Here is a 26,431-nt window from a genome sequence, read left to right on the forward strand (position 1 = left end):
AAAGTCAGATGTGTGTTTAAACAAATAAACTGAATAAATTTGTGCCCTTTACATGGTCACCATCACCCGACTATTTAGAAAATCGCATGTTGGTACAGCAATTTCCTTGATTTTTGACATTTTTGCAGAAGGTTGCCACCTAATTTAACCAAAATTCATTTGGTGTAGCCACACCCACATTCGTGTGTTCCCATAACCATGAAATGGCTTTTAAGCACACGTTTTATTCAAATTCATAATTTAGATACATGCATTCGCATAAACACAGTAATACAAGAACTAATCGCACACTTTCAGAGTGTACAAGTATAATTTAATTATTAAATCTTACCTTTAAAACCATTGTTCTTGGATGGTCTCCAACTCCTTTTATTTTCGTTTGCCAAACTCGAAATGTGTAATGAGCAATTATCGTAAATCAGAGACATTTGCGTGCTCCGTTTGACGTGGCAAGCTTCACCACCCTTTCAAACTAATTAGCGCTATAAAAAATGCAACGGCTGCTGGAAGTCTAAAAATTGTCAGGACTACGGACCCAGGAAATACGGGAGTGGGCGAGGGCTGCTGTTGCCAGGACGTTAATTGTTAAACGAATGTTCGTTTATCACTTACAAAAACAACACACACGGAACGCGGAGACCCACATTGTCCTTGTTTGTTAGATGAATAAAGGCGGCATTTGCGGATGTTTGCATGGCTCATCGCCCATACAAGCCGTATTGCATATCACACATTCCCACTTGGATCCATATCATCCGGGAATGGCAATGAAAATGGGAATGAGTGTGGGTATGAGTATGGGTATTGCTGTAGGAATGAGCCTCTGCATTGGAATTGTTATGTTTTTCGTATTTAACCTCAGACATGGGCCTCGTTTGTATAAATTCCAGCCAACTGCTGCCACCTATTGTTGTTGCTGCAAATGTGCGCTGAAATTATTAACAACCAAAGGACGACACACCGGCGGGAACAACAGTGGCGGCACAACATCACAGTTCCCGGCGTCAACGTCGACTTCGACGCATCGTTCATCGCGCTCACATATGGCGGAAATGACACTTTTACATTTAGCATCGCGAACGGGGGCCCGGAAAGGGATAATGGCTGCGAACCAGGGACAGAGACAGACTTATGTAACATACACACACACATGCATACATGGGCGCAATAAACTTCATTTCTGACAGGCCGCAACACGGCGTATACGTAACGGGGGAAGCGGACACGCAACACAGGGATGCGAAAGAGGACACAGCCTTGTCAACGCAGCGGTGGCCCATGACTGTTTGCCAGGAGGACACAAGGATTGAGGATAGCGGAGTGGCTTTCCGGAACTTCTAATGAATAAGTCCCGGCTTGAAATATGGCCAATCGGAGGCGAGAACAGTTCATTTTGGGTTACGCACCACTGGGGGAGGGTTAGAGAGACTTGATCTAATTGAATGATATTGGGATAGGTTTATCTAAATTGTATATTGAAAAAAACCCGAAAAGGTAAGGGTGTGAGTTTGGGAATTTAGCAAAATATTTAGCATTCTATACTAATTGAGAAAGTAGAAATTTGGTCTTGTTGTTCTTAAACTTCGTTGTAATCAAATTCCTCCTTTAATCTCTATTTATAAAGTTACACAAAATGTCATTAAAAGACAGATGTAGTTAGTCACACCTATTAAAACCATGCTTAAATTTATCTGAACACATTTTAATTCCATGTGTTAGATCTAAATAATCGGACTTTGCATACATACAATTCCAAAGAGAGAGATTCAAATCCAACACAAAGAGCTCAAAATAAACCTTTTAATCCCAAATCAATATTACTTTAGTAACTTAATAACAAGAAGAAGAAATTACAAGAAATCTCTATTATCCGTTTATAATCTTCGTAGGGCTTATTTTCATTAAAAAAAAAAAACATTATTAAGGATTATTATACTATACTATTTCTAGGCTGCCATTATGAACACCGACGATCTTGAGGACACCCACCTGTGCATCAAGTGCAATGCCACGATTATGGGACTCACCAAATACATTGAGCACCGGAAGCGAAATTGCCTGATGACGGTGAAGCCAGAGGGTACACCGGCCACAGATGGATCAGCAACCAGTTCCACTTCCACTCCAGTGGTGTCCCAGACGATCATCCGTCGCAGCAGTCATCTGGATCACACCTACGATGGCTTTCACTTCGCAGAACCGGAGGCCCCAAGTAGTTACCTTCGGAAGACAGCGGCCAGTCATGGGGGAAAGGCCTCCAAGTCTCTGACTGAAGCCTACGATCTCCCCTACGAGTTGGGAGCTGACCTGTTTTTCTCCTCGCTGCAACTGCAAAGTGTTTCCACTGGTGGCAAGACTGGATCAGTGCCTCGCCAGGATAGAGCCAAAGAGGAGTCCTGGACAGCCCCTAGCGGCGATCCTGTTCTAAAAGCAGTGAGGGGATACCCTGAGGCTGTATTCAACTTTGACCATGACTCCCCAGAAGCGAGTGACGAGGAGGATGATGATGAAGAAGCCGACGACTTTGATCCAGAAGAGGATGAGGAGGATTATAACGTGAGCCGTCACTCCCCGCCCACAGTGCCCGCCACCCACACTGGCGGTAAATGGAAGCCCGAACACCGTCCCCAGCTCCGGCACCCGCATATCGAGAGAATATCACCCAGCTGGGATGAGCCTCCCGAGGAGGCGTACACTCATCCTCCGGCGGATCACACAAAGGGCAAGTGGGTGCCGGGCAGCAAGCAGCTTGAGTACAGGGAAAACATAGACCTCACGAAGCTGGAACAGCCGGGAATCAGTTACTGGTGCAACATCTGTTGCCGGCGTCTCAAAAGTCGGTCCAACTACGAGCAACATTTGAGGAGTGGCTACCATCTGAAGAGGGCAGATGCAGAGTGTCAGTTGGAGCAGGCTACCCTCGGAGAAGAACTCAACCTGAGCAAGGACTTTGCTGTGGAGACCAGCGAGAAAAAGGAGGAGCTGCAGCTGCATCCCGCCAAGAGACAGCGGAGATCGAGTCTCCTGCGATGCGATCTCTGTCGCCGCAGGATGCCCAGGCATTTGATGGGCAAGCACTTGATATCCCATTATCACTACCGTCGCTTGCAGCAACAGAATCCGCTAAGGAGGCAATTATCCCTGCAGACCATTCTCAACCACATGGGCAGCATTGTGAGGCAATCGCCATTCCAATGCCTTCCGTGCCGATTCTACGCCAATACAGAGAGTGCCTTCCTGCATCATTGGCAGTCTCACGAGCATTTTGAGTTAACCCAGCGTCTGGGTGGATCCTTTTGGTGTGGATACTGCCAGTTTGAGTGCACTACCAATGAGTCCATGTGGCGTCATCTGCTCCACGCATCTCACAAGGAAGTGCTCTTAGTCCTGAATCGATCGGTACCCATATGTATTGCCCAAAGGCGGTCCATCCAGTGTCCGTATTGTGGACTGAGCGTGTTGTACAATTTCCAACTTCGTCACCATTTCGCTTCCGACCATCCCGGCCTGGCTCCTTCTGGAACGGCAGCTGATGAATATCAATGCAGATTTCGATGTGGATTGTGTGGAATACCACAAAAGTCGCGATTGGCACTTCAGCGTCACGAGAAGCACAAACATCACCTGGCAAGGTACTATTGTGCCATTTGTCGCTTGAACTTTGACACACCTTTGCAGGCGCGACGTCATCGGAGTTTGGTGCAACACAAGCAAAGGGCACGAACCAAGGCACCTTCCTCCACATCCCGACCGGATAAGGAAATAGAGCACATGCTCAGGGAAGTGCTGGAAGAACCCATAGCCCATAGTCCGCCTGCCAAAAGGAATAAATTGGCCGAAAAGAAATGCTCAAATTGTACAAAAGTTTTTGATTCTCCACAAAGGTTGGCTCTGCATCGAGCTGAAGTGCATCCAGACGACAACCATGTGTGCCTCAGCTGCGGATTGAGCTTTCAGTCTGCCCAGGCCCTGGGTAGGCACACACGAAGCTGTCAGCCCCTGGCCAGCACCTCAGGTGCCTCCAAGCCACCTGTGACCAATACCTCATCCTCTTACTCCTGCGACAAATGCAGTTTCCAGTCGCAATATGAATCCGATCTTATTTACCATCGCTTCTTTCACATGAGACCGGGAACGATAGGAAGAGACGAGTTGCTGCAGTGCCCGCTCTGTCCCAAGCACTTCAAGAAGCACTCCCTCAGAGCTCATCTCAGAAACCACACAGATGAGAAGATTTTCGAGTGCCCAGAATGTCATCAGAAGTTTGCAAGGAGGCACAACCTCAAGAACCATGTGGCCACCATGCACGGTCAGGGAAAGGATACTCAGAAACCGAAGGAAGATTCCATAAAAGTGGCGAAGCCCAAATATCAGTGCGGAACCTGTGCCAAAGTACTGTCCAAAAAGTAAGTATTTTAACCAAACTCCTCTCTTCGATAACCCTTAAAGCTAGTCTTCCTTCCACTGTGTGTGGTTCCACGCACAAAGACCGCTAATTAGAATCTCGGAATCGCCCCGGGCTATCGAAGCGGTATCCTTATGAAAATGTCATGCAAATTAATTGTAGTCCCCGAAAATCGCCCAAATAGTTTGCCATTAATAGAAGTCTCAAATAAACAACAAGAAAGTCGCAAAAAATGGTTGGTTTGGGAATTCCTGCAAATGAAATCCATGGAACCGCGTGGCGAACTCATGCTCGTGGGTTGCATTAATTAAAAATTCCAGGCTGCAGTATGTGAGAATAAGTAACCGAAAGAGTACAACAAAATACAACTCATTAAGTGCGGGGATTCCTGCCTTCTTCCAAAAAAAAAACAGTAAAACGCGAGGGGGAATCCCCTCATGTTTGTGGACTGCAGTAGCCACAAAGTATGCAATGCATTCGCAAATCAAGCCTCTGGCTATTCCACCGAAAACTGCAATTTCCATTTACACTCGGGTGTAAATATTTATGTACATATATGAAACAAAGATGAAAGCGGGAAGGATAGGAATGTCCAGTCCCAATACCCAACTCATTCCTTTCTTTTTTTTTTGAGGTCCAGAAAGGGGGGAATCATTGCATGTGTTACACTCGTTCTCTTACAAATTTATCTCCATTATTTCCGGATTATTTCATAGTACTGCTGTATTAAAGGTTATGGTACAAATGTGGATTACTTTTAGCCCACTCCAATCAAAGCAAATCTCGAAGAAAAGCATTTCAAAAGACGTCCAATTTCCGTTGTTCCTCACAACTACTCATAACTTGCTAAGTTTTTTCCACTCCACGTTCGCCTCTGCCAACTAATTCCTTAAGCAAACATTAAGTTGAATTGCAAACGGAGACTGAGAGTCGTCGCTGGGGTAAAGAATTTTCCACTTTTCAAGTGATTATTTGAAAAATTTATTAAAATGCTCATTTGAAGTTATTGTTGTGCCCGCTTGATGTAGATACTTTGCTTTTACGACTAACGAGACCAAGTGGCCAGCCAGCGAGCTGCAGCGGATTGGGACGAGGCTCGGAGCTGTGGAGTGTCTGAGCTAAGACAAACTTTCTGAGAACGCCTCAGTCCCAGCTCCCGAAAGGAGGCGACGGAGGCTACGAGGACGAGGACGACGACGACATCGTCGTCAGTCATGTCAACAGTGGAGCGCTGCTACACACGCTTCCGGAATTCCAGACTCCAGCTAACTCCCGTTTTACGGTCGCCTTTTTTCAGATCGCAATTTTAGACGGTGGGAGATGTTAGAGATGCGAAAGAGATGTCCTTAAGCTTGATTTTTATAAGCTAGCATGTAGCTACTAGCTTGGGGAATTTTTTGTTACTTACATTAGTTGATTATTTCTAAATGTATTTTACATTTAATTCGTTTTTATGAAAACGCAAGCTTTTGTAGGCACTCATTAGGTACAATTGATATTCAGAATCAATAAGTCACGAGTTATTTGTTGTTCTTCAAAATAAATCCATTAACCTTTTTTTAATCTGTCCACGTGTTTTGTAACTGCAGCGAGCATTTAAAAATGTATTATTTTAAAATATAACAGAAGTATTCCGAGGACTCTGAAATAAGAGCCGTTCTTCTGTGATCCTAAAGTGAATTCTCCGAAATAACCAAAAAGGCAACAAAATTAGTTCCAAAAAATTATTCCGGAAATTTAAAATCTTGTACTAATTATATTGTATAAAAAATATTAGTCTTGTCGCGGACGTTTACAATAATTTACTTATTTTTAAAATTTGGAAAATCTTTCCTTTAACTCGGCAATTCTAAGATTAATCTTTCATCGACTGTAAGATATTTGATACGAAGTATAAAAATACTCCTTTTATCATAGTGACTGAAGTTGACTGAGTTGTTCACCAAATTGACCCAGTGAGCATGTTCCTTCCTAATTTTTCATTTCTGTTGACGTGTTCACTTATGTTCTCAGTTTTATTCATTTTCTTCTTTTTTGCTTACCTGATTAGATGTGAAAGGTGCTAGGTAAAAATTCTCTAGAAGACGCACTTAATAATTATTAAAAGTTTTTTGGTTTGATAATGTAGTATTATTTTAGGTGTCATATAATTTTTGAATAATATTTTTATCATTGTTTTAATCCAGGGCTCAGTAGTCTATATAGTGGGCACCTGAGAATCTAGCAGTGAGCAGAATGAATGAGCTGCCATTTTTAAACAAATGAACAAGTGAACATGTTCATTCACAGTCAAATTGAGTATATTTTTATTATCATTATAAGACCAGACCAGAGATCTGGGTACAGTTTTTAGGTTTCAAAAATAATTGTAAATATCAGTATTCCTTGTCTTTCGCCGTGTCACGTTCCCATCGTTGACTAGTGTCCATTTCGGATTCTTTAGCCAGGCGCTGCGGATGAGGGTCCTCCTCCTGCAGCAGGCAGAGCCTGAAGTTTGAGGCGTCCTCTGACGACGACGACGACGACGTCGCCATCGCAGCGTCGGGCAATTCACTTTTATTGAAATGGCGTGCAATGTTCTGTTGGCTGCCTCCGCGAGTCGGGTTCGGATTTGGATTCGGTTTCATCTCTTTTCGCTCGCCATCCTGCTCTGGCCCCCGGCTTTTCCGATCCGTCTGTCGTCGTTTTCCCGCTGCCCTGTTTTCCCCGTCTGCGCTGATGTTTTTTCCTCCCATTCGTCCGCTCGCTTTTCCCTATTCCTTTGGCTTATTTTATTTTGTATTTTAAGTCATCCTATGGTGCATCATTCGTTTGCCGGCAGTTGATTCTGTTGATGGCACAAAGTGCAGTGCAATTCATTTTAATGGCAGCCGTCGTCCTCCAATGATCTCGGATGGGTGATGGTGAGGGTGAGGGTGAGGCTGCTCTCCCGAGCCCAAGGAGTTCCATCACTTGAGAGTCAATTCCGCAAAACTTGATTTTTCATTTCCTACAACTCCGGTTCGCTTTGCTATATCTGACGATTTAGGGATTCTGCTGCCACATTGCACTCATTCATTTTTATGAATCTGCGAAATTGAGTCGGACAATGTTCGGTTTGTGGTCGCCTGGCATTGGCACAGGCACTCACTGGGACTCACTGACACTGGAACGGGTCGTTCGAGTACTCGTTCTTATGTCTCAGTTCGCAATCACCCATCTCACTGCGGATTCTGGCTTGTTGTTGATGGCTATTGGCAAGGGCTTCGTGCATGCTTTTTTCGTTGTTTGGGCCACCAGAGTTCAGTCAGTGGATTGGTTACCTGACTCTCACATCTCATGTCAGTTATGTCAGATTGCAAAAAATACACATCGTACTCTAAGAGTGCAGGAGTACAGTGAGGTATTGTAACTAATTAGAAAGAACAATAAACAAATGAAATCATAAATTGTACAAAACATTAATAATAGCTGGCAATACTGTTTACTCTAAATTCCTAGCAGCGATAGTTAATTATAGATACATATTAGATATAGTACATGAATAATTCAGAGCATTTTTAAGTACATTCAGTGATTTTGGGTATTCTTATTATTTTAAATGGAATTTAAAATAAGCAACAGTAATAATACATTATACATATATTGGTCATAAAATCGGTAACAAACTAAAAACTTAAAAACTTTATATTGAGGTGATACAAAAGAGATTATGGGACACCTTCAAGTATAGTATATTTTGCGACATTAACAAAGAGAGTTATATGAATTAATTAAATTTGAACAAATTTTTAATAGGGCATGCGGGTAGTAGTATTTATTTTAGAGGTTAAATCTTTGGAAGCTTAGTGCCAAAAACGAAACTAAATAAATTATTTACAATGCCAATTGAATTGAATTTCACTTGCACTTTCATTAACAATTCTTCAGTAGCAATTTATTTTACCAAATTCAAAGTATGTATAATCTTTTCCTAAAGCAAAACCTTTTGATGTGCATTTTTCGAATACGATTATACTTTCTACGATCAATCAATCCTAAGATGGTTGTAAGGTCATACAGATTATGTAATACTTTAAAGTACTTTAAAAATGTTTGGATGTTAATCTTGGGGTTATTATACATTAAGGTGATTTGTTTCGATCAAGTCTGAACATTGACTTCGAAGTAACGAGGAGATTCATTCAAATAAAAACGAAACCCATTTTATAATCAAAAGATAAAATCTCTTTTCGTGAAAAATATATATTTTAAGCTTTTTAAATTTCTTCTTAGCTTCCATAAAAGCAATAAAACATCATGAAATTAAGTCGCACTTTAGCAAGATATTTATGAAAAATATATGATTACAACATATATTCAAGAGTTGGGTTTCACAACCCATACCTTGCCATAAGGCTAATTCAAATAGACGGCCGAGATGAACATTAAAAACTTCACGTTAATACCCGGCGAGGCATTAATAACAATGCCAAAGCCAAACAAAGTCAAGAAAGTACACACACGTATCGCTAAAAGGGGTTAAAGGAGGTTGGTGGGCGTGGGCGTGGGCGTGTTCCGCAGACAAGTGCAAGGGTGACATTTAACGGTAATTTCCTGCAACGATTTTTGTTTCGCTCAAGTTTGCCAGATAAGCGCCACGGAGTCGTCCCCACGACGGGCAATGGAAAGGAAAGCATCCGAGGCACTTCCCTAATTACACATGGTGTGTGTATATAAATGCCGCCTGTGCGTAGGACGGTGTTGTGCGGTGCGGCTGCAGCAACTAATTTCACATGCAGCACGGGCCAAGGCATCAAAATCCTACTAATGTCGCGCCAGCGAAGAACAACTCCCAACTTCTGGGGGACAGGACAAGAGGGAGAGGCAAGACAGGACTTACGTACCAATTACATACATGAGAAGGGGCAAAGGCTCAAGCTTGCGGTGGGAGTCCCCCGTCAGTGTTGTCATTAACACGAAGTGATTTTTAAATTTAACCCGTTATTTTATATATTAAAATTATAAATGTTAATATCTAACAAAATTGTTAAACAATTTTTGAACGAGTGAAACCTACCAAATTTATTTTTAAATCATAAAAATCATGCTAAACTGGCAGTATACTTTAATTGATTAAATAGCTTACAATCATCATGAAAATTAATAATTGATCAGCATCACTAACCAAATCGATTTATCCTATCCGTCCGCGTAAATCAACATATCTCAGAAACTATAGAAGCTAAGGCTAAGAGATTTTGTGACAACATTCATATATGTTGCATTCGATTCTAGATTTATTCAAAATTATTAATATTAAATTAAATCATTTAAACAAAAAGTGACTTTCAATTTAAGGCTTGTCACTGTTATTGAATTTATGACATATTGACATTTGCAGTAAAATCGGATAATAAACAGTACCCAATAAAATGTTGGTGTATTTTAAACACATGCAACATTTACAGTTGCGTTAGAAACACAAATGGGTGTTGGTCAACATGTACCTAGAAACATGTGGCTTTATATGGGGGTTCCGCAGCATGCATGTCCTATCAACATATTGACTGCCTTGTCAACATTTACTCCTGCCTTTCCCTGTGTTTAATTATTATCCTTATGGGATAATAAGATCAAGAAAATTATTCAAGTACATGTTCCTTTAATTTCACCTACAAAGCTTTGTGTAACGGGTATTTCAGAGTCGGTCAAATTTTGATAAAAACGGTTAGGTAAAATTGGAAACAGAAAATTTTCGCAAATACACAAATACTTTTCGAATGCTTGTTCCTTTCTTAACCGAAGTAAGAGTAATCTTTTTGAAAGATGCGCGATCTAAGTCACATTGGCTCCTTGGGCAGCCCAAAGTAAACGCAATAACGCTTTGGGTTCGGATACAGTAGATAGCACGGAACGTTTTAAATAATTTCATATATCCCAAGATGCTTTCAACAGCTAATAGAATGCCCTTGGTTGGAAACGCTTTTTTCGGGAATCACGCCAAGTTGGCAACGCTGGTGTGCGCACACATCCCGGTGACTGACACCGGAAGCAGTCTGCATGGGGCTGACTTGACTAACACCCCACGGCAGAGAAGAAGTTTGCGCCCAAAAGACAAGACAAGACAAGAAAGACGCTGTCATAAATATTTATGCGAGTTTTGGGAACAACAATGCGAGCGCACCAAGGCAAACATTCAGCTGCTCCAAACTACACATGCGATTGTCTAAGACAGCCACAGACAGGAGTCCTTCTTGGGAGCTTAAGCCCCTCCCACAGGCGGCCTCCGCGCATCCTCGTGCAGCTGACAATGAGCAGCAGCAGGATACATTTTGCACCTGCCACACCCGCAACATGTTAGCTCAGCATTTTCTTGGCGAAAACGGGGCAGGGAGCTTCCGCAGAGGGTACGTTCCTCTAATGGATGGCGTGCAAAAGTTGACACAACACCCGACAGGGCCAACAGCATCGTCTCGTGGCCTGCAGCAGCTGCACTCATCCCTGCCCCCCTAGCATCCCTTTTAGAAGGGTGTTGATGACAACTAAGCCCTAGCCCCATTCCCCATTGAAAATTGGCGCTAAAAAGGGCAAAGTTTTCTTCGCAAGGCGTTTCGTTTTCGTCAACAAATCGGAAACGAAGCTGCTGCCAGGAGATCCCAGGATATGTCCTCCTCTACACTTCTTCTATCATTAAAGGCATCCGTGTGAATTCAGTTGGTAGTTTTGGTAGATTTTAAATGTTGATAATATCCATAAGAAAAAGATATATTCCAAAAACGTTTTAGATATGTATAATTGAAACAAATAATTCAGATACGCAAAAACAGAAATAAATCATTTTAAAATGCAATTCAATAATCTCTATACCAAAGAATAATTGTAATACATTCTTTTATGATTCAGAAACATAAGGACAGCTGTGAAAGTTATAACAATTCTGGTCTGTAAATCTTAAATCTGCTATATAACAATTTCTGATCAGCCAAAATACTCTTTTAATTTAGTTTTGCTAAAAATATATCACTGGATCAGCGTTTAGTTATCCAATATCTAGCTTTAACTGATGATCTAGTTTTTAATGAGTTATTCGCGGTTTAAACAATGTAACATATACATACATGCGCATTGTTTCTGTCTGATCATAAGAATCTCTTTTATTATTAATGTCTCGGAATCTTTGGGGTCCTGGCATTACCCTCGTAGCATCCTTGTATTCAATTCAGGATAAGTCTGGTCTGGACACTGGCTTGGGAGACAAACTTATTAGCGAGACAGACGGTTATGGCCAAGTAAAATCAAGAACTTGCCGGAGAAGTGGGGAAGTGTGGAGAATGAATTTACGGAAATAAAAGTTAATGTTGGATGTGAAAATACAACTGGGAACTAGGGAGAACGAACCAAGCGCGAGATAATTTTGTTGCCTGGCATTGTGCTCTTGTTGTTGCATCTAATTCGCTTTGCTTTCTTTCAGCGTTATGTTGCTGTTCGCCGCCACCATTATCCTGGGCAACGGGAGCCACAGAAACAAGAACAATTTACGGCAAACTCCTTCAGGTGAAATGGCATCCTTTTGTCAAGACCTGCAATACCTTCAAGGAGTTGCTTGCCAGCCATCCGGCTCAGTGTTCCTGCCTTCCCCCTGCCTTCCTCCTGTCTTCCCCCTGCTTCCTTCCCCAGCTCGTCACCCGGGTTGGTCGTCGTCGTCGTTGTCATTGTCGTTCCTATTCAAGCTCTATACAAAGTGACGTTTCACATATCAACGACGCCCGTGTCCTTTTCTGCTTCTTCATCTTCCGACTTGGCGATGGCATCATTAGAAATGCATGACACTGTCGCCTCTCCACCGTTACCATCCACACCACCACCTCCTTCTCCTCCAACTGGCCACGCCCACTTCGCTTAACGCACCCCACAGCCCCAAAATCGGTTGTTCGGTGTTTGTCTCGTAACAGGAATTTAGATTCAAGATTGAAACTTTGCTAATGTCGCGCATTATTAAGAAGAATCCTTTGCTGCCTTGAATACGATAGAAGCTGGGGAAATTACTAAAGCTGGGATAAGCAGGAGTTCCTGGAGTACAGATTAGTTTTGAATATTTGTGAAAACAGCGAGACATTTTGGTAGGATATAATCGGGTAACTAGAGAGTAAAAACAAAAATATTAAACTTGCATTTCCTTGAAAAACGTAATTTTTTAGCTCCTTATATTGAATAAATATTTAAAATTGTTCTAAAGTGTTTAGTAATGGTTGAAAGATCATTTACACTTCCAGAAAAACATATGGTACCATATTTTGAAAGAATAGATAAACGGTACCCGAAAAAGGATAAAGCGCAAAAAGAATATTAATATTAATAAAATAAGCTATTTTTAGTTTCTATCATCTTTAGGATCTATAAATGTACCATAATTAAGAACATATGGTACAATCTATAACCTCCAAGCTAAACTAAATCATAATGGGTTGCTACATCTTCAGAATACTAGGTTGAAACCCTAAAGGGATCTTCCTGATCTATATCATTCAAATCTTCAAATCACATTTTATTTAAAAAAAAAGTTATGCTGGAAGCTTGCAAGTTGATGACATTGAATTTAAGACTAATTCAGAGAAATATACGACCTATTTAACTAATTCAAATCATCAAATTCAACCTTAACTATTCTTCACAAAAATGTACACTCACAAAATTGACTCACCTCGAAAAAATCCAATTCAAAGCATCCCTTTAGATTATTATCTATTTACAACAGTATAAGTTCTTTAGATGATAATATTAAAGTCAGATTAGTAATGTTTTGGCCTGTCCTATTTAAATGCCAACTTCCCTTGCCCACTGTACAAAATATCCAACACCAAAGAGAACTCTCTCTCTATCTCAGCTGTTTCGATTAATTAGCATCCGTAATTGATGTACCGAAAAGTTTTGCCTAGGGGAGTTTGCATTTGCATTTTGCGGGTCTTTTTGACTGAAAAGCTGCTGCTGGACAATTCGTGGACATGGCTCGCAACCGGTCAGGTTGGATCTTTAGTTTGGATTTGGATTTGGATGTGGATGTGGATGTGGACGTGCCTTGTGTCATTGAAACGTGACTTTGCTGCGAATTTCGTTTGCATTGATTTAATGTAATTAAAAATTTTAGGAGTTCAACAGAAAAAAAACGAAGTTTTGTGATGGGGAGGTGGTGCCTTAATAAAGTGACCGACAGACACATACATTCTTTAATTTTAATTTAACATTTCGAACTTTTTCAGGCATTCCCTTAAGTTGCACGAGTTGAGTCACTCCGAGGGAGCAGAGCGAAGCTTTCGATGCCATTTCCCAGGCTGTTCGTATGCAGGCTTATACCAGGAAAACCTCAAAACCCACCTCATCTCCCACTCTCAGGGTAGGCACAAGTGTGACCGGGAAAACTGCAGCTATGTCGGGAAAAGTGAACTACATTTGAAGAGGTAAGTGATAATTTAATTATATAAAAAATAAATTATTACTAAAAGCAAAAGAAAGGAAAACACGAAATATAAGGAAAAAAAGAAGCAAGACAGTAAGAAGTCAATATTATTAACACCAAGGGTAATTATTGCTAAGTATATATGCATTAATTCTACAATTCTACGGATAGTTATTCTGGCAAGTGTATATAAACACCATTACTTATGCTAAAATATAAATTTTAAAGAAATTCAAAGGTATTTTAAAACAATCGTATACTGATTAGGACTGTACCAAATATTGATCGATCAAATTTGCGATTCTATTATGTAGGGAAAATGTCTATTATATAGGGAAAGTACCTTCCGTCCATATTATTTGCAAGAGTGTTGCATGTAGTTCTCTACCTTTCAGTCTCCAAAATCTCGTTATAAGCACTGGCTGACCAGATTAACAAGTATCTCAAAAAAAAAGGTTTAATGCTGTACCTAATACAAAAATTGAGAACTATAAATAAAATAAAACAGACATTTTCTACACGAATTTACATTTCTTGTTTAAAAAAGATGTAAAAATAAAAGGAAATGTAAACTAAATTTATTTGCCTCGACTATGAGATAATCGGTACATGAAATAATCAACATTGTTTTGCATTTTCTTTACATATCTCATCTATTTCAGAGAATGTCAGATCTTAACTAACTAAGCTTAAGTGAGCTAAATGTGATTTAAAAAATATTAGATATCAAATTCCTGATTAGCCCTGAATTTACCCCTCTACATGTTCTGTACTAATGTTGCTCGGAAACTGTGTTCGCTTTAGTTTAAGTTCGTTGGCTGTAATGTAGGTATTTATGCAAACGAACATGTCTAGCTCGGCTGTTTGAATACACTTCCCACCGAGTCTCCAAGTACTTGGTAAAAAGGTATAAAGAAAAGAACAATAAGAACACAACGTCATCCATAATTGCGAACTTTGAAGGGCAATTGCATAAATTGATGGAAGCAACAACAAGAAGCCACAGAACCGATTCGAGAGGAGCTTTGGCCAAGGAGCATAAGTTGGAGGAGGACAGTCGAAAGAGTCGCCGCTCGATCCCAAACCGAAAATCGTGACTTATCGATCGCCTTTGATATGCGGATTGAATTCTTGTAATATTTCCCCGGCCCTCCTCCGCTTAACTCCGCCTCCTCGCTCCGTCTCCGGGAATCCCGACCGTCAGTTCAGGGCCAAATTGCCGGCAATATGTATGGCAGTGCCACTGTTGGCCAGCCACTGTTCCCGCCCGCCACGAGGGATCGCGGCGAGGAGGAAAAATGGTAATAAACGGAAAACAAGCTGCAGTCTGCTGCAGTCTGTTGCAGTGGTAAGTGGTAGCATTGGACGTGGTCGAAGGGTTTGGTGCTGATTTGAATGCTGACGCAGTGGGATGGATAATGGTTAGAACGCCTTAACCTTTGGCTCCCAATTTTTCCTATTTGGGTGAAGTAATGGATATTGGATCAGTTTGTGGGCATATTTATAGAAAACGAGTATGTATGGGGAAGATGAGATACTCTGTGTTTAATATCACTATCTTTTTAATGTATAAAGAGAAAACAAAATAGTTGGAAAGTTTAATTATACTATTACTATTGTAACTATTAAAGCTTAAGGGATATAATATTCTGGTAACATTACCATAAAGTTTTACTGTTACTGCAAAGGAGGACGCTAGTACAGAACCTTGAAAAAGGACTTTTACTCCCATGAATCCCCAATCATTAAGTATATTTCCAGTATTCACAATGTTCCATTTAACGAACTTACTCACTCACAGAAAGAAAAAAAAACAAAACAAAAGGTTCGCCTCATTAAAAATGCGAAAAACTTGACCTAAGTTGAGAATCGGGGATTGCATAAATCTTGGCCAGAATTCCGGACTCTGCGACAGAACTCCGTGATGCGCTTAACTCACATCCGAGATCTTCAATTAGCTATCAAAAGGCAGCGCTGGTGATCCAGGAATTTCAAAGCGCAGCCAAAAAGGCGTTCGCCCAGCACATCCCCGGCTTCGATTTGCGAATCTGTATCCGCGAGTTTTTGTCGGCATTCGACTCACAGAGATGTAGGCAGAGGGCCTCCTACAACTCGGGGCTGCCCCGGAACGATCTTGAAGCTCCATTACTTGCCGCTAATTAAGCCTACCGAGGCGCGCATGAGACGCGTCCGTCTGCAGCGTCCAACTCCTCTGCGTCTTCAGTTTTCAGTTTATTCAGTTTGAGCTTGAGATTTCACACAGATTCCGATTCCGGCGGCCCGAGAGTCCACTAAAAAACATTGGCAATTAATTGTGAGTCTTCGGTTTGGACAGTAGCTGATAAGTGGAGTGGACAACACACACACACACACGAGCACTCGCAAGAGGACTCCTTCAGTATGGCTTTGGGGAACAACTCAAGGAGCACCGGGGCGTAATTGAAGGCGCGTAGCTAAGATAGTGTGGGTAAGCTCTGCTTCCTTGGAAGAGCATATCGGTTTTCATGATTAATACACAAATTAATGAAAAATTTGAAATAAGAAAATTGTAATTAGTTAAAAGTACTATTGATTGATTAAATTATTTCAATAAAGTCAGCGAAGTACAAAGAAGATTCCTTTATTTTAAAAAGGAAAATAATTTGTAAAAATACCTTATGGTCAGGAGTATAATTAAATCTTAAGGTTCCCTCTCCTACATATTTTTTTATTTCTTAACGCATTCACTGATATAAAAGAAAATAAAATAAATAAATTAGAAAGCTACCTTACGTGAGTACTAAGGTAAAAATGAAGAAAATAACAGTATAGTTTTACCGATAAGATAAGATACCTGTTGCCTAAAGCATTTCAGGTGAAATTGAAATGAAAATGAAAATGGCAAATTTACTTTACCTAATTATGCTAAAATTTAAGAAAAACTCAAATAAAACAGATCGGAAGTCTGAAGACAATGTTGACAAATGTAAACAACAGATAGGTACATGTTGATCAATAACCATTTGTATTTTCATACGTAACGGTAATGACCTAAAAGTGGAAGTACAAAATATTAATATGAGTAACGTTATATAACAAGAAATCAAACAGATGTTTGAACACATTTATTTTTATCATAGGCCTTCGAAAAGTAGCTCACTGCGCAGTCGTATAGGCCAGACCACCAATTGTGGTTTCGCGCTCTTTGTCCAAAAGCTGATCGCCATCTAAGCCAAGTCTGGATTGGTTGGGTTTGCTGCTCATTCTGCGGTTCCTGCTCCTACCACCGCTCCTCCCACTGGCCGAAATGCAATTGCCAATTGCCAACTTACTCGTATTTTGATTTCGAGCGTGCGATTCGAATACGAAATTAGCAATTAGTTCTGACTTCGGTGGTGGGACAAGCCGCCACTGGAATTTACCGCCTAATCAAGCGTTGAGATTTTAAATATGGCTTCGCTCAAGCTCCCTCTCTTATTTCCTCCGCAGGCACCTCAAGTCAGCCCATTCCCGGGAGGGGGACGACGCCCGGGAGTGGTTCTCATGCGATCAGTGCGAGTTCAGGACCCGCACCAAGGGCCACCTCCGCCGGCACTCGCTTCGCCACTCGGGACAGAAGCCCCACCAGTGCCCCCACTGCGACTTCCAGTGCAGCACCATCGATAATCTGCGCAAGCACATCGTCAAGACGGGCAAACATCCCGGCAAATTCATCTACGAATGCCACAAGTGCTCGGATCAGGCGCCAAATGAGATCTTCAAGAGCAACACATTCAAGGAATACCAGAAACATTTGGCCACTCACAAAATGGATTGAGGATACTATACAAGAAGACGGTTCTAAAGTTTAAAGCCGAATTGATATACATATTTTACAAATATTAAATAAAAACTTATCATAAGACAACGTTTTTGTAAAGAAATCGTTAAAAAAAATTTTTTCATTTCGAACCTCGTAATGTTTAATTAAAATGGGTGTGTTTGAATTTCGATAGTTCTTGAATATATAAAGAAACAATAACTCCGATTAAATACCAATTGCCACAAAGTTTGTAAATCTTTGCGAGCGAATGAAATACTGCAATATATGAAACGAATCAAGTTGGCGATTTTTCTTGCAGTAAGTATTGGGCTTAAGGTACACTAATTTAAGTAGAGCTACAATTCTCCAAATAAACTTTTTGTTCTGAACTTATTTGATATTAAAAAATCCAATATCTTAAGAACATTGTTTCTGTTTTTCTTCGATCATTGAAAACAAGAAAGGAAGCTTACTTCGGGACGCCGAAGTTTATATACCCTTGCATATAAAACTTCGATCACTAGGAATTAATACAATATAAATTAAGATATATATATATATAGTAATGTCTGCTTTAATTTCATTCATTTATATTATATACTAGCTGTACCCTGCCACGTTTCTCTGTGGCATATTGTGGTTAAGAGGGCACTTCTGAATACATCAATGTTCCGGCAAAATCATCTTCCTGGCATAAGGTGAAGAAGGCAGTCAGAGTTGTCGCTGGCGGATTAAGGACTCTTTCTTGCACATTTCTTTCTGTGAAATAGATACGTTGACCATTCTCCAAATGGACTGCCAAGTGAACTAAAGCTGGATAGCGTTCATGAATGGGGAACGAACAAATTCTCCATGCAACCTCGTTGCTGCTTTTGTATCTTCCAGCCTGGTATTGAGATATTTCATCGACAACTCGTACTGCATTGCTGTCCCCATTTTCTGCCTGAACACCAAAAACTGCCATATCGCTGCCTTTATTCACGTACTTGCAGATATATTTAATCGATTTCACGGAATTGCAATATTCTACGTTGATGTGCGCTTTGTATGATTTTGACAATAGTGTTGAGTATGGAACCACCCAACGATTGTCTACCTCAATATCACCAATTCTCATGTTTAAAGTTGCCGAAGTTCCTCCATCTTCAGTTGACCGTCTCCTATACAGATGATATCCATCGTCCCCTGTTACGGTGTTGGCTGTAAATGCTCGAGGATATCGCTTGGAACACTTCCCGTCTACCATGCATGGTGAACTTGGGTTGAGGGTACCACATGGGCCATGGATCATGTTCTTGATGACAACTGCATGCAAATCTGTATCAACCTCTGCCCGTGGAATCTCAGCGCATATTACATTGTCAATTTCGTCTGGAGTAATTTTATCATACAGCCAAATCAGTATGTGCGCATGCGGCAATCCTCTCTTCTGCCATTCTACTGAATACATCCAGCACCGCTCAGATCCCAAAACTCCATGTTTCACAATGAAATCCATCAGTGACTTGAGCTTTTGTCTAAAAACACGGGCTGTGATGTCATGCCTATCCCTATATGATTGTCTAGGAAATAACAGCTGAACTATCTCGTCCCAAGCTGGATTGCATGTGAAGGTGATAAATAAGTCTGGACGGCCGTAGCAACGAACATATGCCTGGGCATCTTGAGCATATTCATGCATGTGGCTCGGACTACCTATGTATGAGGATGCCAAAATCGTGAGCTTTCCAACGTTGGTTGTATTACGGTCATTCATCACAGCATCCCGCAAATGGATATATTCCTCGGACCGAAGTTTCTTCTGATTCAATCGGAGGAACAGCAAACGTTGTTTAAATTTTTGCATACATATCGACAATGTACTGATGAAACAACTGACGACATTTCAATATATGATTGCAATCGGTCCTCCGAACCATAAACCTGTATGAGTAAAAGTTCATCGCGCAGCCGCGTCTCTCGGATGGAGGCCCGTTCTTCGTCAGTCATATTCGTAATCTTACGTCTTTTTGCTTCTGTATTGCGAATACGACGACCCAATCTCGACTTCTTTGGTGGCATGACTTTGTTTCTTACTGAACCTGAACAAAAAATAAAATTTGTATCTCCAATTTCTTCTTTCAATATGTTTTGAATGTTTGACAGGAAATGCTTTGATTTGCTTGTAGAGGGCGCAGTAGTAGGGGCACGGGGAAACGCTAAAAAATAGATATATTCGCAACCGCAGATTAGCTATCAACATCAAAAGTAGTCAATAACCGAGCTGGAACCTCAACGCATGTTGTGTAAAAATTTGGGCTTAAACGGTTCAGAACTTTTCGAGTCTATGAAGGATGTAGACACGAACAGAGCATTTTTATATATATAGATTTACAGTTTTACATTCACTGTTTTGCATTTTCCTCTATATTGAACGATCGTTTGTATGGCACCAATATGAATTTCATAAAATTAACACCGAAATTCTAGAATAATATAAAAGTCTATCGAAAATTAATAAAGCTATAATTTTTAATTGTATAAATTTCTCTATTATTCGTATGACAGCTATATGGTATAGTCGTCCGATTTTTATAAAATGTTAAACAAAATTGTGGAGAATTATAAAAAGACAATATCTCAAATTTGATAAAACTGAATAAGTTATAATTTTTTTTTAATTTATAGCTTATAGTCGTCTGATCCAACCCGTTCCGACATATATACGAGTGAGAGAAGCCTAACTACAAAATTTCATTCAGATAACTTTAAAACTGACAGACTAGTTAGCGTAGAAACGAACAGGCAGACAGACGGACATGGCTAAATCGACTTGGCTGTTGATGCTGATCAAGAATATACATATATACTTTATATGGTCGGAGGTGCCTCCTTTCCTGCGTTTCAAACTTTGTATACCCTTGTAGATTGCAACTCGATCAACAATTAATATTATACAACAATACAAAAGAAGTCCCGTTGTATTATATTATTTTTGAGTCTGTCTGCAATTTGCAATTTCGTTGAGATCATAATAAATAAAACGTATTTTTTGGTTTAACATGCCTTGTTTACAAACATAAGTTCAACTAAAACGTGAGGCAATCCGATATGATATGTTTAGCCTTGCCCAGGTACTGGCAGAATACATCCTTAACGGGCTCACTCGCCTAAAAAAGGCATTTTCGTTCAGTATAATAAAGTTTACATGATTTATCTATCCAAAATTTTAAATGTTTACTATTCTTCGGTTCATTTAGAGTTATTTGTGCTATCTCAACAGGATTCCAGTGTCTACTCTGGAGAAATTTTTTTAGTTTTGTTAATTTATTATCAAAAATACCTTGGACCGTTTTGCCATTTTCCATTAATAGTAAGCTCATGCTACAGAGCTTTTACGGCTTCCGTCGGCCTTTGATAGTTGCATAATCGATCTAGGAGACGGAGCATAAAGCTTTAAGGCTGAGAGTATATAAACGTATACATAAATCCTGGAAACCTCAACTTCAGTCTGATACTCAACACTTTGAAGTACAATTGCATTCAACATCGGCAAATCAGAATTTTGTAAGCTGTTGTGTAGTTAAGATAAATTTTCGGTTCGTGATTCCTACAATTTTTAGTTTCTCTACCAGTTGTGACCACTTTGCCACATAAGGTATATAAAGCATTATTGTTTTCTAATGCTACACCACCAGTTGAATATCTGAAAACATCTTAATACAGTTTAATATTCAATTTATGAAAACATTTTGCTAACCTAACTTTAATAATGAGACAAACCCATCAATATTCAACATAAAAATTATAAAAAAAAAACAAAAATATGTTATAAAAGGTAGGTAAAACCATCAAGCATATCGACATCAGAATTTCTTAATTCAAATTTAAATTAATTTTCTAACTATTCAAAAAAATATATTTTCTTCGAGCCAACAGCTTATTTCGTGCAATCAATTAGAATTTTATATTTCTAGTTTTGGGATTTTATTGGTTTTTTTTTATAGACTGATCAAACTAAAATAAGAAGATTCGGGTAATAAATGAAATGAAGTCGGGGATATTTATTAAAATACGATAAATAGTTCTAAACCAAATTAAGATAAAAAAATTAGCGTGATTTTACGAAAATTGTATACTTAAATCTTAGTTATCTAAAAACACATCATCCATTGTAAGCATATTGCCAAAATATTTCCTGTCTTCCTCTTCAGCCGTCATCTTCTAGAAATAATTTTCAGAATTAATTAAGGCCACTGCTACCAGGGTGTATTTAAAAGATTTGTATTTGTTGGTTGTAACAAATATATTCTTGTACACAATCCAAAAATAAAAAACTTATATTTTTCACATTTCATATTCTCAAATTTTAATGTGTGAAATAAATGTCGTAAGCGTGAGCTTATTTGTAATTGTATTTAAGTTAATGTGGTTCCAATTTAGCTGTTGCAAGCGAGCCGATGGTTGCTTAGCTTAAGGATTATAAGAAAGCCTTTAAAGTTGTAACAGAAATTATAGCTAAGGGTGGAAATGAAGTTTTCGGATTAGAATAGGTAAAATACAAATGGAACTCGTTCAATGATACGCCCGCCGCCACCAAATCTCCAGTTCGATCAGATGCTGCTTCCTGCACAAAAAAAACTGAACCTTTTATAAGGCGTCGGAGATCGAGGTTCCGAATCCGAAGGTCTGCTTGATGCTGTGCCAGTAATACCGGTACCAGTTTGTTTTCATCGCATCGTATTCGGAAGCGGGTATGCCGGTCTGCTTAAGCGTCATCATCGTGCTGGACGACTGCAAGAATGGAAACGGTTTAAAATTGTGTAAGCATTAAAGGGTTTGAGAAATGGAGTAACATTACGAACAATTTTTATTTTTACTCAATTGGATTTTAAAACCTTTAGTGGTAACGATATCAAAAATTTTCTTATTACAGTTAATTTTGTTTTAACATTTTAACTAATTTTTGAATATGTATAAAGTGTATTAAAAATAATTTGAGTTTTGTGACAAAACAAAAATATTTAAAAATAAATTTTTCTTTAATTTGTTTTCTTTAATTTATTTTGTGATATTTTATACTATTAACCGTACACCGAGGCACGTGTAATTATATCCAAGACCGCATTTTGCAGACAAATATTGTGTTTCTTGTTCATATATTGCAATCTTTCAAATTTAAATTTGATTTTGGTATGATTTCACAATAGTGGAATTTATATCCCTAGGGAAAATTCCACTTAGCTTTTAGCATTTGAAGAGCGACTTATCCTTGCTTATGTATTATTCTCTATTAACTTACAGTTTCCTCCAACTCAATGGTAACATTCGAGTAATGACCAGATGACCAGTTTTTCAGACGCCAGCTCTGCTGTATTTTCTTTTCAGGCACTAGCTCTTCGAACTTTCCAAGCACATTGCCGCCATACAAAACAAACCTAAAGTGGAGGGAAAATTTAATTATTAAGAATTGAGAAGTTAAGTTTTTACAGCTTATTTCATTTGTATACCCTTGCAGTGCAATAAAATTTAAGTCAAAAGCTTGCAACGCAATTAGGGAGTCATGTCCGACCTAATGAAGTACATATATATGTACATATATGCATGATCGGCATCAACATGCCGTTTCAACCTTTGGCGTTTTCTAATTTCTATGTAAACTAATCTTTCAGTTTTCGAAGTTTTAAGATACATTCTAATCGGGATAAATTCTAATCGGACTAAATTGTCACATAGAACAAAAAAAAAATAGAAAAAACAACTTGTTTTTTCATCTATTCTGCGATATGTACGTTTTTATAATTTGGCAATTATATAATAAAAAAAAACAATACTAAAATAAACAGACAAATAGTTAGAAAATTGGAATAAAATCGTTATTATTAAACATAATAATTAATTTTAGGAATTATTAAGTGTGTCTTTAATTTAATATAACCAAGTGATAAAGGAGGGATCGGTAACTATAGAAAATATATATGTAAATATTCCTAAATTTAGTATGTTTTTCATGTTATTGAAATCAAACAACTGTGTTCTATAGCTGTCATAGTAACGTTAAATTGCAAACTGCAAGGAAATAAGGGAAATATAAGATACTTACTCGCCACCGCGCACAGCATCCACTTTGGCGGGGGCTCTCGTAAAGGCAGTGACCATATCAGACTTGGTCAGGGCATTGTACAGGTCATTTGCGTTGCAGTGAAACTCTTCCGTCATCGAGAGGGTTCGCACGTCTAGCTTGCAGCCAACGCTAGAACTGTTCCCCTTGGGAGCAGACACCGAGGTGTTCGACGAGGTCTTCTGAGCAGCATTTCTGGCATTGTTGACCTCCGTGACGTTGGCATTAGTCGCACCCACTGGGCCCGTGGCGTCGTCGCCCTTCTTTGGTAGAATGAGGTTCTTGGAATACTCCTCCTTTAGTTCCCGGATGTAGGCTCCCAGCTGCTGGCGGACGCGATCCCGGCCTACGTTGTACATAAACTGCTTGAGGGTCTCCGATTCGTCGTTGGACTCATCAATGGTCACAGTGATCTCGACGTCCGAGAGGTCGTTCTCCTCGGACAGATTAGGAATGGTGAGCTTGCCCTTGTGGCTTAACTTGCTGTTCTTCAGCAGTTTGCCGGACCACTTTAGGACCAATTCCCACTCGTAGAAGAAAATGAGCTTCCCCTTGCGATTGTTGACAGTGGCCTCGCCGGTGCACTTGTCCACGGTGTCCACCACACACTCGATGTCGCTATGCCCTGCGGTTTGAGGTTCGGATTTGGGTTTTAGGTTAGAATCACGGGTCGCAAATGTATGCTAGTGCTACTTGCCTATTTTCAAGTCCTTGAACAGCTGATGCAGCCGGTCCTTAGACCAGGTCGTTGCATTCTTTTCCGTCCAGTGCCAGTTGTTCACGTTGGTGGCGTCCGGACGCTCCTCGACAATCCAGCGCGGATCTCCTTCTCCCCACTTAGCCATCGTTGAATCCTGCTTAATCCCTGGTAGTTGTATGAATTAAATGCTTGGTGCCGGCGGGCGGTTTTTGTTCAGCAGTCTTGTAGTGTCCTGATTCCGTCGGTTTCCACCGAATTGCAAGTCGAATTTTCTAGAATTCTACTGTTTGAAACAGTATTAAAAATCTTTCACATGCGCACATATGATTGCGGCGTTGCCACCTTACGCTGTTATCGGAAAGATGGGCAAGGTGAAGGGACTTAATCGATTAGTTTACAACGATTCCGGGAAAGAGATGTTTTGTTCTCCTCTTTGATTTTTAAGTTGATTTTTTGCTCTTATTTTAGTTATCGAAAAGCTCGATATAATATAGTTTTATACGATCTTATTTCTTTTCTGAATTACATACCTCAGACTGCTGACGTACTCTATAGATGTAAGTGATATGAACTCAATAAAGAATTAGTTATCAAAATACTCATTATTGCTTCAAAAGTTTGTAGACCTCGCTGAGCCCCCGTTACGGTGCAATACTCCCACCGTCTGCCACATTACATTTTCATCAGGATGGCATCTCTGTTTACGGTACCGATACATTCATACAAAACGTTAGTATTTTTTGACACAGTAACTATCGGGTATTTGACACATCGCTAGTTCAGAGCTGAAAGAAAATGGCGATAGAATTTTTTGTTGATTTTTAAAAACTTGTAATTTTTGTTCAATTGTTCAATGAAAAACCGTAGAAATTAGCTGAGTTCTTTGCTAACAATGCACTATTAGTGCTCGGGCTCTGACCGCGAGAGTGTGTGTGGTGAGGCCGCCACAATGATAAGCGCAATGGACAATTTCGACAACAGATCGTATGGAGCTATTTCAAAGGGGCGGAGTGAATTCTCGATGCCAGGTAAACACATCAGATCAGCAAGGCGAGCCACTGAGATATGGATAAATAAATGCAAATGCCTTTGCTTTGTCCCGTGATCCGTGGTTAATGAAACAGAAACATATTTAAGTGGACCAGTGCGAGTCGCAAACAAAAAGTTTAACGAAGCAACAAGCATAAAGCATACTTGTATATGTATGTAGGTGTGTGATGTGATGCGTGCGTGTGTGTGCGTTCTCATTTGCTGGCCTTCAATAGAGCTTAATCCGCAGTGCCGAATTAGAGCTAATAAGTCAATTTTCACAATTAGTCTCCCATTGTGCGTGTTCCAGCTACGGAATGGAAACGAATCGGCGAAGAAGAAACGTTAACTAACGAAAATTGAGTATTGATTCAGAAACAGCTGCTGTCTCGCTCCTGCGCATGCACTTCATGCAGCTGACGTGTGCGTGTGTGTGTGTGTGTGTGTGTGTGTCTGTGACTGTGGGCGTATTTACATGCGTGTTGCTGGAATGTGTTGTGGCTGTGAAATTAAACAAAAAAAGAACTAAAATATAGTGATGGAGGCCTAACCCCACCAATTTATTGTTTCTCGTTTCTCCGTCTTGCAGAATTAACGCCGGAGCAGCAGAAACTGCTTATTGAGCTGCGACGCAGGAAGCAGGAACTTTTACTCGAAATTCAGGTGAGTTTGTGACCAAAAACACACCCAAAAAAAGACGAAAAGTTGATGAATGCAACGAGGCACCGTCATTGTGAATGATGAACTTTTTAATTTATAGAATGGTTCTGATAATATTTTTGTGGATAAATAGGGACAACCCCAATGACTCATATAACACATCCACTAAATATCAAGTTAAATATTTCATTGATTGTTCTGTACTATAATAATAATTATTTTTGTAATTATTAGTATTTTAACAATTTGTTTTCTTTTAAGCTGAGTTAGAAAACATATTGTAGTTCAATTAATATAAATATTTTTGTTAGGATGAAAATTGACTTGTTAAGATTAGTTGA

The 26,431-nt window shown here is 39.7% G+C and overlaps 3 protein-coding genes across 4 annotated transcripts in view; 2 read left to right on the forward strand and 1 right to left on the reverse strand.

The window, feature by feature from the left end:
• Positions 1-1,956: 1,956 nt before the first annotated feature.
• Positions 1,957-17,771, forward strand: LOC110185051 (uncharacterized). The gene is made up of 3 exons (XM_020953718.2): positions 1,957-4,406; positions 13,624-13,821; positions 17,289-17,771. Exons 1-3 carry the CDS (start codon positions 1,960-1,962, stop codon positions 17,614-17,616), a joined length of 2,973 nt encoding a protein of 990 aa, XP_020809377.2. The 5' UTR covers positions 1,957-1,959; the 3' UTR covers positions 17,617-17,771.
• Positions 17,772-21,923: 4,152 nt separating this feature from the next.
• Positions 21,924-25,186, reverse strand: LOC110185045 (activator of 90 kDa heat shock protein ATPase homolog 1). 2 transcript variants are annotated; one of them, XM_086832146.1, is made up of 5 exons: positions 24,932-25,186; positions 24,399-24,749; positions 23,684-24,326; positions 22,883-23,018; positions 21,924-22,374 (listed from the first exon to the last, which is right to left on the reverse strand). In XM_086832146.1, the coding sequence occupies exons 2-5, from the start codon at positions 24,544-24,546 to the stop codon at positions 22,231-22,233; spliced, it is 1,071 nt and encodes a 356-aa protein (XP_086688272.1). In that variant the 5' UTR covers positions 24,547-24,749; positions 24,932-25,186; the 3' UTR covers positions 21,924-22,230. The 2 variants fall into 2 exon arrangements, with proteins under 2 accessions (XP_086688272.1, XP_020809356.1); XM_020953697.2 differs by lacking the exon at positions 24,932-25,186 and having other exon boundaries at positions 24,399-24,779.
• Positions 25,122-26,431, forward strand: part of step (cytohesin steppke) — a 30,046-nt gene continuing 28,736 nt past the window's right edge. The window contains exons 1-2 of the mRNA XM_020953717.2: positions 25,122-25,429; positions 26,020-26,093. Coding sequence (XP_020809376.1) covers positions 25,351-25,429; positions 26,020-26,093 — 153 coding nt within the window. The 5' untranslated portion in view covers positions 25,122-25,350. The remainder of the gene's footprint in view (positions 25,430-26,019; positions 26,094-26,431) is intronic.

The sequence above is a fragment of the Drosophila serrata genome, unplaced genomic scaffold, assembly GCF_035046125.1.
Source record: "Drosophila serrata isolate PLE 108 unplaced genomic scaffold, ASM3504612v1 contig_245, whole genome shotgun sequence".
Taxonomy (NCBI): Eukaryota; Metazoa; Arthropoda; class Insecta; order Diptera; family Drosophilidae; genus Drosophila; species Drosophila serrata.

Coding starts and splice junctions, on each gene's coding strand:
- LOC110185051 (XM_020953718.2), top strand. CDS start 1,960: ATGAACACCGACGATCTTGAGGACACCCACCTGTGCATCAAGTGCAAT. Junction 4,407..13,623: donor GCCAAAGTACTGTCCAAAAA/GTAAGTATTTTA, acceptor GAACTTTTTCAG/GCATTCCCTTAAGTTGCACG. Junction 13,822..17,288: donor AGTGAACTACATTTGAAGAG/GTAAGTGATAAT, acceptor TTTCCTCCGCAG/GCACCTCAAGTCAGCCCATT.
- LOC110185045 (XM_086832146.1), bottom strand. CDS start 24,546: ATGGCTAAGTGGGGAGAAGGAGATCCGCGCTGGATTGTCGAGGAGCGT. Junction 24,327..24,398: donor GTTCAAGGACTTGAAAATAG/GCAAGTAGCACT, acceptor CTCAAACCGCAG/GGCATAGCGACATCGAGTGT. Junction 22,375..22,882: donor CCATTGAGTTGGAGGAAACT/GTAAGTTAATAG, acceptor CCATTCTTGCAG/TCGTCCAGCACGATGATGAC.